The sequence below is a fragment of the Carettochelys insculpta genome, chromosome 6 (assembly GCF_033958435.1).
Source record: "Carettochelys insculpta isolate YL-2023 chromosome 6, ASM3395843v1, whole genome shotgun sequence".
In the NCBI taxonomy this organism is placed as follows: Eukaryota; Metazoa; Chordata; order Testudines; family Carettochelyidae; genus Carettochelys; species Carettochelys insculpta.
Genome location: NC_134142.1, coordinates 42,204,673 through 42,220,612, shown reverse-complemented (window position 1 = coordinate 42,220,612; position 15,940 = coordinate 42,204,673). Strand labels below are relative to the sequence as shown.

The 15,940-nt window shown below is 44.4% G+C and overlaps 1 protein-coding gene across 1 annotated transcript in view; it reads left to right on the top strand.

Annotated features, from left to right (window-relative positions):
• The window catches only part of LRRC74A (leucine rich repeat containing 74A), a 34,278-nt gene that overhangs the window by 3,406 nt on the left and 14,932 nt on the right, over positions 1-15,940 (top strand). The window contains exons 4-10 of the mRNA XM_074997516.1: positions 1,487-1,594; positions 2,571-2,667; positions 3,102-3,151; positions 5,121-5,202; positions 9,071-9,156; positions 10,299-10,493; positions 10,854-10,949. Coding sequence (XP_074853617.1) covers positions 1,487-1,594; positions 2,571-2,667; positions 3,102-3,151; positions 5,121-5,202; positions 9,071-9,156; positions 10,299-10,493; positions 10,854-10,949 — 714 coding nt within the window. The remainder of the gene's footprint in view (positions 1-1,486; positions 1,595-2,570; positions 2,668-3,101; positions 3,152-5,120; positions 5,203-9,070; positions 9,157-10,298; positions 10,494-10,853; positions 10,950-15,940) is intronic.

Below are 15,940 nucleotides of genomic sequence, written 5' to 3'. Positions count from 1 at the left end.
ATTTCAAAATTGGTGCTATTCTCCATCTGAACAGCACCTATTTCAAAATAGCTATTCCTCAGAAATTAGGTCTACGTATTTTGAAATAAGTCAACTTGTATTTCGAATTTATTTCAAAATAACAGTTGTGTTGTGTAGGTGCTAGGACAGTTATTTTGAAATAGCAGCTGTTACTTTGAAATAAGTTGCTGTGTAGAACTACTCGTAAAGATTAACATAAGTGATAATAACATTGTTAGTATTTAAGGTGCCACTGGATTCCTTATTATTTAAGTACACTGTATCCATTAGCCTTATTATTTAAGTACACGGTATCCTTAGCCATAAGTTTGCTGACCCCTCAAAGATTTCTAATAGATTGGTGAAGCATGATTTCTGTTTACAAAAGCCATGTTAACTCTTCCCCAATAAATCATGAATAGTAACAGAGAAGTAGCCATGTTAGTCTGTATCTTAATGAAACAAAAAAGCAGTCATGTAGCACTTTAAAGACTAACAAAATAATTTATTAGGTGATGAGCTTTAATGGGGCAGACCCACTTCTTCAGAGCTAGAGATAGTGCTGTACAGCTCACCACCCTCATAAATTACTTTGTTCGTCTTTAAAGTGTTACATGACTGTTTGTCGTTCCAATAAATCATGTTCATCTATGTGTCTGATCAGTCTGTTCTTTACTATAGTTTCAACCAGTTTACCTACTACCAGTGTTCCCTCTAATTTTTTCCATCTGTGGATGGAATACATTTTGTTATGTGCACCAATGCATGTGCAGATGTGCACCACAAATAGAAACACATGCTGCCATCTGTGGGAGCCTGTGGGTACTCTGCTAGATCAGCTGGGTGGCATCTGTATCTCCCCTGGGCACCTTCCAACTACCTACTACTGAAGGTAGGTTTATTGGCCTGTAATTGCCAGGATCACCTCTGGAGTTTTTTTTTTTTTTAATTGTGTCACATTAGCTATCCTCCAGTCATCTGGTACAGAACATGATTTAAATTATAGGTTACAGATCATGATGATCTGTAATTTCTTTAATTTCATATCTGAGTTTCTTCAGAACACTTCGGTGAATACCAACTGGCCACAGTGACTTATTACTGTTTAATTTACCAATTTAATTTGTAAACCTTCCAACCAAAAAAAAAAAAAATAGAGTGTTACAGGCCCCCACAGGGCCTGATTTTCCAGCTCCCCTACCCTTACAAGTCCAAGGAATAAGAGAACACAATTAGTACCCAGAGCCCCCAAGACTGAAGCTGGGAATTGGACCAGGTTCTTCCATAAGAGCAGTGCAGAACATTAGTTGCCTGGCAGCTGCATCACTTAACCAAGTCACTTGTTAACTTTTTTCACTGGCCACAATTATGTTATGCACAATTCCTGCAGTACCTTACATGGGAGGTACACAGGAACTGTGTAAATTATACTGCGGAAATTCACTAAACATTCTAGTAATTCTCTCTCTTTCTCGGGCTGTTTTAGTCCAACACAACCATCACTCATCTGGAGCTGGCAGATAACTGGATCCTGTCGGAAGGAGTCACATGTCTGGCGCAGATGCTGCGAGAGAACTGCTACATTCAAGAGCTGGTATCCAATTTTCTTCCTAGTTCTAATAAGTTACAACATGGCAATATAGGATGCAACCTACAAGCTCTCACGTTAGTCATCTCATCCAGTATCCGTCCTAACTGGTCACACCATTGATCTTTCAGGTTGCATATCCCCATCGTGTGCTACATCGAATTGTATAATTGTGTTATATGAAATATGTAGAGTATCTGCCTCACATTTTCTGCACAAAACAGTTGAGAATTTTTGAATATTCTGAATTTCACCAAAATCACTGAATTGGTTTCCAAGCTCTAAATTGTCTCCTTACAAAAATATTACTTCCTGAAAGTAATAATTTTTGCCCTTCTGGTTTAAAAACCACAAGCTGCAGAAAAACAAACTATTGAGAACATCATGGGCTCTCTAGATGATGATGTTTAGTTAGTTAACAGAGACAAACAAGATTATTACCTTGCTTTTCATAAAGAAATCCTTCTACCATACAGTCAGTCAATAGAGAAAGTGTCCTGCGCTGGAGAGTTTCATGCTCTGCTGTGGCATGTAGAAACCCTCCTGAACAAATTAAGAGAGGAATTAAAAAAAACATGTTTGTATATATACCCTGAGTAATGTTTCCTGTATCCAAAACCAGGAGCATAGGGAATGGATTTTGTAAGGTTTGGGCTTTGTGCTGAGTCAAAGAAGATCTTTGACAAAGTAACTGCTGGTTCATGGAAGACTAAGACCTCACTGAATTTGTTGGCTCGAGGGTTTTGCTCCTTTTGTGAAGGATGTATACGTGAAGTTGCACATGCAAGAAGAAAGCAAGCAATCAAGAAAGAAGCAGTCCTCTGGTTTTAATTACTGTCCAAGAGTGATCCTAACTCTGTCCTGCTGATCTTGTATTTTCTTGGCCTTTGTTGCACATTCAGCCACAAACAACAGTACGAGCAACTTCATTCAGGGGTGCCGGGAGGGGCCTCCTTTCATAAGCTTGATACTTCCTTTTCAGAACATTTCCAGTAACCATCTAGACACAGAAGGAGCAGAAGCCATCGCCAGGATATTCCTAGATAATATTTCTAGTCTCCGGGCTGTTCAACTCTCAGGTGGGTCCATGGACTCTGGGAGAGGAGGGGGCATATGATAATGATAACATTTTACACTTCTATAGTTCTTCTCATCTTGAAAGCCCATTATAAATGATGGGCCAGTTTTTGCTCTCACATATCCAGAGTAACTGCTTTGAAGTACAGATTTATACTTATAGCCGTATACTTATGTATGTGTACAAAGATAAGGATCTGGTCCTGTATACGTATAGCACCTCTAGAATACAGCCACCTCTGAGCACTTTAGGTATTGCTCTCAGTGAAGCAGTGGTCCTAAGACAAGATCAAAAGAAGAGAAAGTGGTGAGGTAACCTCCTTAAACACTGTTTTTAATTCATCCTCACGGGATGCCATTCCAGCCACCCCAGGAGACAGTGTGATGTCACAAAGGAGACCTTTGGGCTCTGTTAATACATGCTTCTCCTCTGCAGGAAACAACTTTAGGGAGGAAACTGCACAGTACTTTGCTGAGGCACTAGTGGTGAGTAACTTGCCAGGCAGGGAGGAGGTGGAGGGGAGAGTGGGACTGGCAGGAAGCAGGTTTCTTCACAGAGCCATTGTCAATTCTCTGTGTAATAAGGGTAAAAGTGTGAGTCTTTCACAGACGCCACAGGAATCATGAATGCTGTGACTTTCTGGGAGTTCCGTCACTGCTCAGGTGGTCCCAGGCAGCTGCCCTGGATGCTGTCCTGGGGCAGCCATCTGGGAACAGCAATGGTGCCCAGGGCTCCCCCTAGCCCCCAAGAGCCATGACAGAGTCCTGGACCACCTCCACCTGGAGCTTCAGCAGTGGCAGCACCTCAGGTCACTCTTCCACCAGCAGCAGCAGCAGCAGTGGAGCTCCAGGGTGCCACCACCCACCCAGAGCAGTGGTAGTGGTAGGACCCAGGGACCTAATGCAGCAGCAGCTAGGGGATCCCAGGCTACCTCCCCAGCAGCTCTGGTGGTAGGACCCTGGGCCAAACCCCCACCAACAGCAGCAGGCCCTGGAGCACCCTCATCCTCAGCACCCTGCAGTGCCTTGTCCCAGAGCAGCAGGGCCTGCAGGAGGCCTCCCCCAGCACCTAAGATTTATTTAGACATATTTTTAGTAAAGTCCTGGATAGATCACAGGCAATAGCGAAAAAGTCACAGCCTGTGACCTATCCACAACTTTTACTAATAATACCTGTGACTAAATTGTAGCCTTAAGTAAGGGCTTCCCATTTTAATGCGCTTACTTATTGGGTTTGATTCCCACCTACTAATGCCCACATGATTTCCTGAAATAATTCTGATGAGTGCTTGTCACTCACTTTTGAAAGGAGACAGGGTATGTTGGGAAGTGTGACCAGATCAAAGTTTTCTCAGGACAGCTTTTGGGGTCTGGTTAGGAGATGGCATGTGAGGGTAACAGGTGTACAGAAGGGGAATTGGGGATGCAAAGATTTCAAGAAACATAAGTGGTCTCATTTAAAGCATTATGAAAGTCACAAGTGAAAAGAAACTACGAACAAAAATACAATGTCTTTCTCAGTTTAGTCCTATCACAAATACCATTACATCATTTAATATTTATTTGGGCTTTTTTTGCTTTAGTGAAGCCCAGAAGCTGCATCTGTAACATGAAGTGCTGTAGGTCAGGAATGAGGTAGAGGTAGAATACGCATTGGTACAGGTGGGATTTGGGGACTGAACTGGAACAGCAGGATCAGAGCCATCCTTACAATTTATGGGGTCCTACACAATTGAGGTCAGCCCCCACATGGCTTCTGCTGGGGGCCTGGGTTTTCCCTCTCTGCCTCTGCCCCCCACGTCTTCTACCAGAGTTCAGGTTTTCCCTGGGGCCAGAGCAGAGCCACAGAGATTGAGGACTCCTCTCTCCCTGCACACACTACTCCCCTGTATATCAGGAGGGAGCTCTCAGCTGCTGACTAAGAGCAGCACATGGGTAGGAAAGAGGGGGCAGGGAGATGCCCTGCCACCAGCAAGAGAAAGCAGCAGGAGAGGAGGGGCCAGAGAGGAACCAGGCAGCAGATGTGATACAGGGCCAGCCTTAGGCATACAAGCATATGCAGCTGCAATGGGGCATCCAAAAATTTGGTGCCCCAAATGTTCAGGTACCCGATGCAGCTGTGTATTTCACACATGCCTAGGGATGGCCCTGAGCAGGCTATGCTGCCAAATCAGATCCATGAACAGAGCCGTGAGTGACATTTTCACAGTATTTGTCTGTACTGTGCCTAGCTGCATAAAACCTTTTTGACTCCTCTGTTTCATGAAGACAAAAATACAATGTTGAAAGACTTGCTCTGTTCTGGGAATCATAAGCCCCTATTTCCATGCTGACAAACTGCTGTGCTCTAAAGTAGCTGATAATTTATTTTTCATTCCCTTCTGGGGTCCTAGGATGGCAGGTGGCTGCAGCTGGATGGAATATCTGATTTTCTCTGCACCATTTCTCTCCATAGGGCAATTACCGAGTGAAGGAGCTGGACCTGAGCCACAATGAGTTTTCTGAGAAGGGAGGAGAACTTCTGGGACAGATGTTGGGTAACATCACTTACTACTTTCACAGAGCCAGCTGGGTAGTCAATGCAGGCATCTTTTCCCTTAAAGACCTCTGAAGGCTAGCCTTGTCTGAGAAGGGGATCCACCACTCTTCTTACATTTTAACTGCATGTCACCTTCCTTGGGGCTGAGACTTTCCAGTCTGTCAAAACCCAAATCTCAGGTGCTAATAGTGTCACAGAACACACATTACAAATCTCTCTCTTTCTCTTAGCATTTCTGGCCTGCCTATCGCAGTGGCTCCTTGGCAGCAAGCATGTGCTTTTAAACCACACTGTGCTCCCTCAAATTGTACTGAAATCCCTTTTTTAGTCCAAATGACACTTTCATTTTCCTGACTCAGTGTTTCTACCATCACAGATTTACTGTTGAAATCAACCTGTGTCTTTAGAAGACAGATAAATGCAATACTGTGATGAGTGACAAGGGTCTATATTTGTGCCTCAAATAATCCAATGGGAAAACGAGGTCTGAAGATAAACAGGGACCCTCACAGAGCAAGCAGAGGCTGTGTCTGAGCCACACTTTCCAGTGGAAATAAATTTCCTTCCTTTCAGTTCCACTGAGGAACAAAAAGGAAATATCTTTGCAAAACCATTTTAATTGATTTTTAAAATGTGACAAACCTGCTAGGATCCAAATTGTTGCTGTCCATAGGGAACCATCATAAACTCAGATTAGAACATGTTGGCAGCCAGCCCCTTGCCCCAGTCACAGCTCATTTCCCAGCACTATTTTGGGTCTTCTCTCTCACTAATGGATTCATATCCATCCTACCCTGAGTAAACTTGCTACCAGACAGCATGCTTTGTAACTGGATTGGCACATGTACACATACAGCTGTATACACGTGGCACAAAGGCTTGAATTTCTATTTGCTTGCTAATCAGATGCAGGCAGAGTGAGTCTTGGTTTTGTGTGTGTGTGGGAGGGAGAATCCCACCCATCTGTTACAGAAAGTGAGTATCCAATAGTATTAACTGTCTCCCTTCCTTGACCCTCCAATGTAATATGCTCTTTGCATAAACCTGAGAAACTGTTCTGCCTCCTTGAGCTGAAAATTACACCTGCAGCTCCCAGGGGAGGCATCACCAAGATATTCTCTGCCCTGGGGAGAATAGGAGATTCTGGGAAGCAAGGAGATTCTGCTAGAGTTAAAATGAGAGGCAGTATTCCCCTGATGCAAGTCAGTTCATGTTGTTGATGGATCTGCAGCAACCCTTTGTTGGTTGATAGCCCTCAGAATGTTGGTAGGGCTACCCTGCTCCATGAAGCATTTGCACTATAGGCTATTTCAGGCTCTCCCCTCGTACAGAGCACCTCTGGGACTCACAGGACCAGCTACCAACTCAGAGAGCTTCACTACACACTGTCACAGTTCAGGGCAATTGCACATGTATTTCCCCTTCCAACCAGGGCATCCTCTCCCAGGCTTCCAGTTCCCCAGCTGTTGCCTTTCCTGCATCTCACTGTTTGGACTGAGGTACTTCCAGGCAGAGGTGGGCCACCCAAGTACACTTACTTGCTTTCTCTTCAGAGACAGCTAAGGGTATGACTGCTCTCAGTTATAAGTTCCCACACAGTTCTTTCTGAGCAAACCTATTTGATTCAGAGTCAAAGCATTACAAAGAAAGTATTAAAACCAATACAAGAACCTACACATGCACAGTAATAACCGTATCAAGGATCACACCAATCCCAGTGGAGCTGGAACTATTTTTAGGCTGGGGTACTGAGTTGCACCCCTCCAACCCTATTCATGCCGCTCACCTCCCTAGGACGGTCACACTAGAGTTGCCAACTCTCCAGACTGTATGCCATTGCAGGAAACAGTGTCCTGTCCCACTGGTTCAGGAGAATTGGCAACTTAGCCATAGATGGAGGTGATTGCAGAGTCCAAGGCCTGTGTCAGAACCCAGGACAGCATCCCCACCTCCACTTCCTGCACATATGCTAAATGTGCTGTAGTAGAGGCCATCCTTCAATCCCCACCCGTGGTTTCAAATTCATCACAGAGTCAACTCAGCACATGCATGCTCAGAACATGTTTAGTCCACCTTTTACAAAATGCAGGGATCTTTAAGCTGGAATTTCTAGTGGTATTTAGTAGACAATGAGTTTTCCATCCCAGACAGGGTTCAACAGGATGGATTCCACAAAGGTCATTTGCATTCTCCCCAGCCCTAGGTACTTCCTAGGAAATCCACTCTACCCATATTATGGAAAAAAAAGCCCTTTGAAATTCCTAATTCCTTCCAGAGACAGCATTAGTCAGTCTTGGAGAAGATACAGCCACTTCCCCACAAACATATACGCACCTGCATATTTAACACAATGGACCCCAAAGGTACTGAACCTAATATAACAATGTTTAACTTAAATCAGTAAAGTTTATTCCTGGCATTGCAGGAAATTGTCAGGCTGTCACACGTGCCTTGCCAACGGAATACTTGGTGCTCAGACCTCCACCAGATTCCCAGTGGAAAAAGGACAGTGGAGACTGGCATGTGTCAGTGGAGGAGTTGTTTATTAGTGGGGATGGCAGCAGTAGTGTAGTGTGGAACCAGTACCGAGGGCAGCAGCACCAGGCTGTGTCTCTAATGCATGGTGTGCTATTATTTCTTTAAGATCCATAGTAGTGTCTGTGGCCTGTTTCTGCCATGTGTGTCTAGTGTCTTGGGAGATAGAGAGTCTATTGTATGAATGTATTTGCACATGTTCAGATTTGCAAACAGAGGGGTAAAGAGAGCAGTTGTCCTGGGCCCCTTTGAAGTGCTGCAGCAATACTGCTCCCTGTGCAGCTCCGAAGGGAGGCTGTGGGGAGATGGGCCAGCTGCACCAGTAAGGACTCACTGCCCTAAGCCCTGTCCCTTCCACTCCTTCTGCGGCGAGAAGCTGGGCCTCCCTCCCACCTTGACCCAGGGCCTGTGGTCACTGTCAGTCCTGCTGAACGTATTTGTTCATGTGCCTGGATGCAGCACTGTGTGCAGTATCTGCAACTATGTGTGTATGTGTGGGGGAGTGAGAAAGAGATTATGTAGGTCAGTCTATGAGCAGGCTTACCGTGCGTGTCTAGCTACATTACTTATCTATGGGCTGGTCTACACTACTGCAGGCAGTCGATTTAGGTTATGCAACATCAGCTAAATGAATAACGTACTTACTAACGTATTTACTCAGCGCCATCCTTAGCTGTTCTGTTGCCCTACACAGTCCCCAATGGTGGGCTGCACTCAGTGGGAGCAGGTGGTGGCCCCACTGGGTGTGAGGGGTCTGCACTCAGTGGCTGCTGGGCCACAGCACCAGGGGATGTGGGGCAGGAGCCGGGTGGGGTGGGAGTTGTGCCCACTCCTGCACACAACAGCTGTGGGAGGAAGTGAAACAACCCAGCACCAGCCTACTCCACTCCCCCATCTCCCAGCTGCGTTGCTCAGGGGAGGGGAGTTGAGGGAAGAGGTGGAACTGCCCCTGCTCTCACCAGCGGCCGGATGTGGAGTGACAAGGCTGGGAGCCAGTGAAGAGGGCTGAGGCTGGATCCTACTTCTGCCAGTGAGTGAGGGCAGGCCCAGCCCCTGCTAATCCCCCAGGATGCATCCCGGGGGTCAATGGGAATGTGCTCAGCGGTCGATTTATCTCATCTATACTAGATATTCTAAATCAAAACTTTCTGGATCGATCACTGCCTGGTGGTCCAGTGAGCACAGACAGACAGTATATGTATTGTATGGTGTGTGGCTGGGATTACCTCATGTTGCCTCACTTCTTCAATAACATGAGTCTCTTTTGCCTTGGAAAATGCATTTCTATTCCTTCTCCCTCTTCTTCAGCTAACCTCTCTCCTCTTCCTCAGCCAACAATGAAGCACTGGAGTTTCTGAAGCTCAGCTGGAACCACTTGCGGATGAAGGGGGCTGTGGCATTGGGTGCTGGTCTCCGGGTAAGTCCCCCTCCTGAATAAGCCTGACTGCTAGCTGAACTTGGGAGGTTGGCTTGGCCTGGCTGAAGCACTGGTTTGTTTTTACTCTGCTAATCATTCTTTCATATCATCACTAGCCTTTCAACTTTCTGTATTTGTGCCACTATGCCCTATACACCTGTAATTTTACAAAGGGTCAACTTTAGGCAAGACTTCAGCCATGCAACAGGGAAATGACAGATACACCCATCCATACACTTCTGTGATAAAGGGGTCTTCTCCTAATGAACCCTCATCTAAGCTGCTTACTGTCAAGCTTCAGATCACTTCAAATATCTGCATCGGAGATCTCTCTTCTATGAGTAGAGGCACAGATTGGCACACTCTCTAACATCACCCATCCCTGACCCACAGTATGTCTAATTATGATGCAGTGCAGCGGTGGGCAATGTGTGGCTCACAGCTCATCAGGGTAAGACACTGGCAAGCCACCAGACAGATTGATTACACTGCATCTGCAGGTGTGGCAGTCCTCTGCTCCCATTGGCTAGGAACAGCAGACAGTGGCCAATGGGAGCTGCTGTGCCATGCCTGTAGGCACAAGGTAAAACAACTTGGCTGGCACCCTCCCAACAGTTTACCGTAACAAGCCACGCACAGTCTGCAGGCTGCAAAATGTCCGCCACTGACATAGTGGGGAGTGTAAACTGGTAATAATGGGCAGTGCGGAGAGGAAGCTCACATCACTGAGGTCTGGGCTGGACTACGTAGCTCACACAAATATAGTCCTAAAGGGCACTGACAGTCAGTTCTAGGAGAAAGTTCACACCTGTGGACTCTGGGTTGGCAGTGGTTAGCTCCCATAGCGACAATACGAGTTGGCACTGCTGGGCACAATTTTGTCTCACTTTGCTCAGGGCTGGCACTGGTAGGTTCTCATCTCTGAGACAACTCACACTGTGGGAGCCCCAGCGAGCATTTGCTAGGTACTGTGAGACCACTGACATAGGTGGAATTCTATCTGGCAAAGACAACAGTGAAGAAGCAAGCAGAGCTTACTGCCTCAGTCATGAAAGGGAGCTTCATAGGAAGAATAGCTTGATGCAGTAGCTGGATTTGCAATGGCTGTGATACCAGTGGTGCTCTCTCTTCTCTCTCTGGAGGTCAATGGAACACTGAAGATACTTGACCTCTCATGGAATGGTTTTGGGAATGACGGGGCTCTGGCCCTTGGAGAAGCTCTCAAACAGAACAACACTCTGGTACAACTGGACATCAGCAGTAATCATATCAACAATGAAGGGGCCGGAAACCTGGCCAGGGGGCTGGAGGTCAATGGAAACCTCAACATCCTGAAGGTAAAGACAGAGCCAGAACTGGACTAGGCTGGAAGGAAGGGAGTAGAAAACCTTTAGCTGTGGTGGTGCTGGGGGAACTCTGATCTGAACTAAGATGAAATGGAGTACAACTGGTTTTGTGCTAAGCCAGGGGCAGACAAAATAGGAGAAGAAGGAGGTGACCAGAATGTATTCCTGTAGTTGGCTTTGCCGAGTTTAATGGGAAGGTGGCAAGATGGACAGATAACTAAAATAAACATGTTGAAAGGGCACAGTTGACTCGCCTAAAATCTAGACTGAGGGGGAAAGAGATACACCTACACTCATTGCCAGGAAGTGAAATTCTCCTCCTAATTGGTTCCCATTTATTTTCCACCACAGATGTCTCACAATCCTTTAACTGTAGAAGGTGCTGTTGTGCTTGTCACGTCCATCAGGAAGAATCCAAAATCCAGGATGGAAGAGATCAACATTTCAGTAAGACAGTGTTACCTCTGGTAGAGTTCCAAAATATATACATTAGAACCTTTTGGAGCTACCTGAATTGTAGAGCTGAACACTTTCCGAACTCTTTGAAATCTGTCTTCAGGATTATTGGTATCAGTTCAACTCCAGCCACAGATGACAAAAAGTTACCATTTAATAGATCTTCAGTGGTGTGAGTGGAAGTTGTGAAGTCTCAATCTAGTCCCTGATAGATAGTTATCCATATTGCCACTACAATTAGCAGTAATTGGCCATCTTAATTGCAAACTCAGAAGAGGAGAGAAAGCATGAGTTCACCAGAGAAGGGTAGTAGAGTACGTGCTCAGATGCTATGGTGATTGCTGTGTAGAAAAGGGTGCTTCAAGTTTCTCAGTAACTTTTTTATTCCAAAAATTACTATCATACTATGGCACACCAAGAAATGGTAGGACCAGTTTTAATTATTGTCTTTTTCAATGCTGATTCAGGGACACGGCATTCACTATTTTAGTGACACGAGGTTTTTTTGCCAGATCTTAGGAGACACCACAATTAAACAGAAGCAAAATAATCACTATGAATAGTTTACTATTAAAACTGAAAAAAATAAAACAACAAATTATAAACATTGGTTACTGTAGTTACAATCTCTTCTGTGTGCCTCTCTGTGGAGAGCTTTTTTACCTCAGGGGTAAGTCCTCTTCTAATGGAGTTATTCTTCTTTAGGTGAGCTAAGATCAAACAAAATTATTCCCCAAATCAGCACTGGGTCCTGTCTAAGTATATCACCAGTAACTAAAACAATTTAGGGATGAACAAAAGAAATTCATTTAAGGATAGGCGACTCCTATTTGTTTTATCACCACTAACATAACCACATTATAAGTAGACAAAAGTGAGTAATCTTAATTAAGTCCTAGGAAACCAAAGACACTTAAGTGAGCTATTGAAAAGATGCCATTCAACAAGAGCGATGTAGACAATCACACATTTTCTCTTTATTTACCAGAGTTAGCTGAGATCTCTTCTCCAAGAATGCTGTCTTTTCCAGAGAAGAAGCAGTCAATACCTTACATTACAAAAGGTTTCCCATATCTCATTAAAATCATTACAAGAAAAATGTAAATTTAGTCACTTGGCAGTGTTGGCAAACTTCATCTCACCAATGCTGCTGTACAGGGGGCTGACAGTTTTGCTGGGCCCCTGGGAAAAGTGGAGGTGGTGGCTCTGTGCTCCCAGATGGTATGGGGACTTGGGGGGAAGGGGTGTGGCTGAGAGAGTCTGCCCGTGGTGCTGTGGGAATGCGCTCTGCTGCCTTCCCTACAGCCAGCCCTTATCTCTGCTCAGAGCACACTCCAGTAGCGGTGGCTGAGAGCCCAAGGACATTCTGAATTGCCAGGCTTAGAGCAATGGCCTGTTTGTCCACCCTTCTCTCCCTGTGTATGGGCCTCCTGCTGTAGATTAGTGGTTCTCGTCTTTCAGGAGATACATTAACTCATCTAGATATTTCCCTCATTTTACAACAGGCTACAGAAAGGCATGAGTAAAGTCAGTACCGAATTTCTACAGACAATGATGTGTTTAGAGTGCTCTATGAGAAAATAAGCAATATTTCAGTACTATGACACTTCTGAATTTTATGTCTGATTTTTATAAGCAAGTAGTTTTAAAGTGAGGTGAAACTTGTGGGTACAGATTCCTGAAACAGGTACAGTAGCCTGGAAAGGCTGAATGCCACTGCTGTAGACTCTGCTCTGTCATGTTGTAGAAATAGTACTAACCTGAAATGTTGCTTTGTCTTAACATTCAGCTTTAGTTTTTCTGGCTGTCTATTACAGCTGCTGCTTTCTTACAGAGGTGTGCTGAATAGCCGAGCTTAGATGGAGGTGCTGTGGTGAGTGAGTTGTTGAAGCTGAAAGATGGGAGCAGAGTGTTATTATACTGGTGTACTCAGGTTGGAGAGAATCATAGAACACTAGAACTGGAAGGGACCTCGAGAGACTGTCAAGTCCAGTCTCCTGCCCTCCCAGCAGGACCTATCACCATCCTTCGCAGATTTTTTTTTTTTTAAATCTAACCTGCTTCAGACCCTTGAAAGGCCCTCTCAAGCACTGAGCTCACAGTGCTGGGTTTTACAAGGCCCATGCTCTAACCACTGAGCCTCCCCCAATATGGAGCACGATCAACCCAGATGGGACTTGAACCCACAATCTCCAGAGGCTTATGTTTTATCCATTAGGCTACTGGGCCCAGAGAGATTTATATTCTTTTCCTTCCATAGTAGTATCACTGGAGGAGGATGGCATCCTTCATTCAATACTTGGCTGGACTAAAATAGCAGCTGTTGTCACCCTTTCATTGCTTTAACACCTTCATAAAAAATCTTTGTCGTATCTTCAGCTGGTGAATATGCAATCTGTGACTGTGTGTGCAGCAGATGGTACAATGGCTTTGTACTGGGGGGAAGAGAGCTTTTCGGAGCATATTTAAATTTTAGAGTTTCATCTCCTAGTAAATGAGTACAAAGACCCGTTTCTTATATAAGGGTTTTTCAGTCCTCCAAACTGTTCCTTTAAACTTCTCAAACAAAGTCTTTAAATTCAAGTAGTAATCAAAAAGACATTGTCTCTTCTTGATTAATTAATCCTTCCATTAACATCATTGTTTTTATACTTTAATGTCTCCCTACATTCGTTATAGCATCAGTTATAGCATCAGCTGAACTTGCTTTATTTGTACATAAAACATTTAATTAATCACATCAGAAAGTTATTATATGAAGTTTGCATTTTGATAAATATATTTGCAAATATACACCTAAAAAGAACTCTTATACCATCTTGACTATTCAAGAAATAAATGAATATTTTCACCTTTAAATAGAAACATGGAGTGAAACATAACCAAGTCTTCTACAAAGCATTTCCCATTCATTAGTGTTCTCCTTATCACCTGAAGAAAGAACACATTCCAGAAAAAAGAATTTTTATGACATTAGCCCTTGTTTATACAACTGTGAGCCAGGAACTTCAGTTATACAACTTTAGCTACATGACTAGCGTAGCTGAAATCAATGTATTTAGGTCTACTTACTGCAGTATCTTCACTGCAGTAAGTCGACCGCCGGTGTTCTCCTGCTGATTTCATCTACTCTTGTTTAGGTAGAGTACTGGAGTTGCTAGGAGAGCATTTGGCATTTATCGCATCTATATTAGCATGATAAATCAACCTCTGCTGGATCAACTGCTGCCCTTCAATCCAGCCCATAGTGAAGGCATGCTCTTACTTTATCAGTGGATAACACATCCTAAGCATTACTCCTCCTTACATTCTTTTACACCGTCTACCACTTACAGCATTTACAACTGGCAATTAAGGACTCCTATTAAATATTCTATGCAAAGCATGAACTGCAATAACTAACACTATAATGTACAATAAAAGAAAATTGAACACAATGCTTAAGCAAAATAATAGGTATCAAGCTGAATTTCATGGTTTTGGTAACTTCATTAAAAATGATAGACATGGTGTTATCTGCCTTGAGCTTTGGACAAAGTGACCATCTGTCCCATTTTTGGTGGGACAGCCCCATATTTCTGGCACCAGCAAGCTGTTGTGACTTAGTTTAACAAAGGGGCTAATTGCCTGGTATTCAGCCCCCAGCAGGTGCAGCTGCTGGGCAGAGAGCATGTGGAGAGCACGTGCTCAAATGCTCTCCAGCCACACCAGAGGAAGCCAGCAGGGGGCCCTGGTGAGGCGGAAGTATGGTGGAGAGCAGCAGGTGTCTGCCTACTCCTTCCCAGATCCCCGAGGTGCAGGGAAGCCAGGAGCCCACCCATGTGGGTGCTGCTCGGTTCTTGGCTCCCTGCACCTTGGCGTGGGGCAGCTGGGGAAGTCAGCTGGGGTGGCAGCCCTTGGTAGCCGCAGTGAGGGAGCTTCCCCTCCCCCCAGATACCTCACTGTCCCATATTTGGAATAGGGAGATACGGTCACCTGAGCATTGGAAGCCTGTCATACTGACAAAAAGCAGAGGCCTCCAGGAATCTCCTAACTCTCTTTATGTCTTATGTAATTAAATAAGCCATTAACAAACATCTGAGCAACCCATATTCTACAACCATTATGTATATGAGTGCCTCTTAAAAATTTCAAGTAAAGCCAAAAAAAAGTTTGGAATAACTTACCATAATGAAAATCAACTATAAACTATTTTTGCATCAGTCTAAAGGGTTACCCTAAAGACAGAATATTATATTACAGCTGTCCTTGCTATACATGCCCTGTGGATAGCTGACTTGGGTTTGTTTTTCAGAAATGCTGAGCCCCCACTACTGTGTCAAAATCAACGAGTGCTGCAGGTGCTCAACATCTCTGAAAGCCAAACTCTTAGTCTCCAGATACTGCTGATTTGTAACCTTACACCAGCACTCCATAATGAAAGACAGTTTGACAAAAACTGATGAAAATTCTAGTAGTTAGGTGAAACTTATTTCTCCACCCCACAAACTTCCAGATTCCCCTGTTCCTGTAGGGTAGGTCATAAAGAGGCATCATTGGAGAAACTCACCCCTTTGATTTTACATGACAGGTTTAATATTCTTTCTGTTCTGCAGAAATCAAGCAAAAATGAGCAGGTCATATGTTGACCAAGTGGGGAGGAGACAATCTCCTAGTAATCTTCTGATAACTATGTGAGCAAGGGAGCAGACGTGTTTCAACATGACAGGCATTTGTCCTGTATCAAACTGAAATAAATGTTGTGTAGCAGAAGTGGTGACAGTTGGTGAAGATAAAGAAAGGAAACACATATTCAGAGGCTGAAGCACTGAAGAGTCTTGAGCTCCCAGTGGGATCCACTAAAGTGAAGTGAAGTGTGAGGTGGAGAGAAGGTCTGAAGCATGAAGTGTAGTTAATATTGACACAAAATGGAATTCATTAATACAGGTGGCTTCTTACTTTCATTAAAGCATCAGGCAGGCTGGACAGTACCGCTGGGCTTC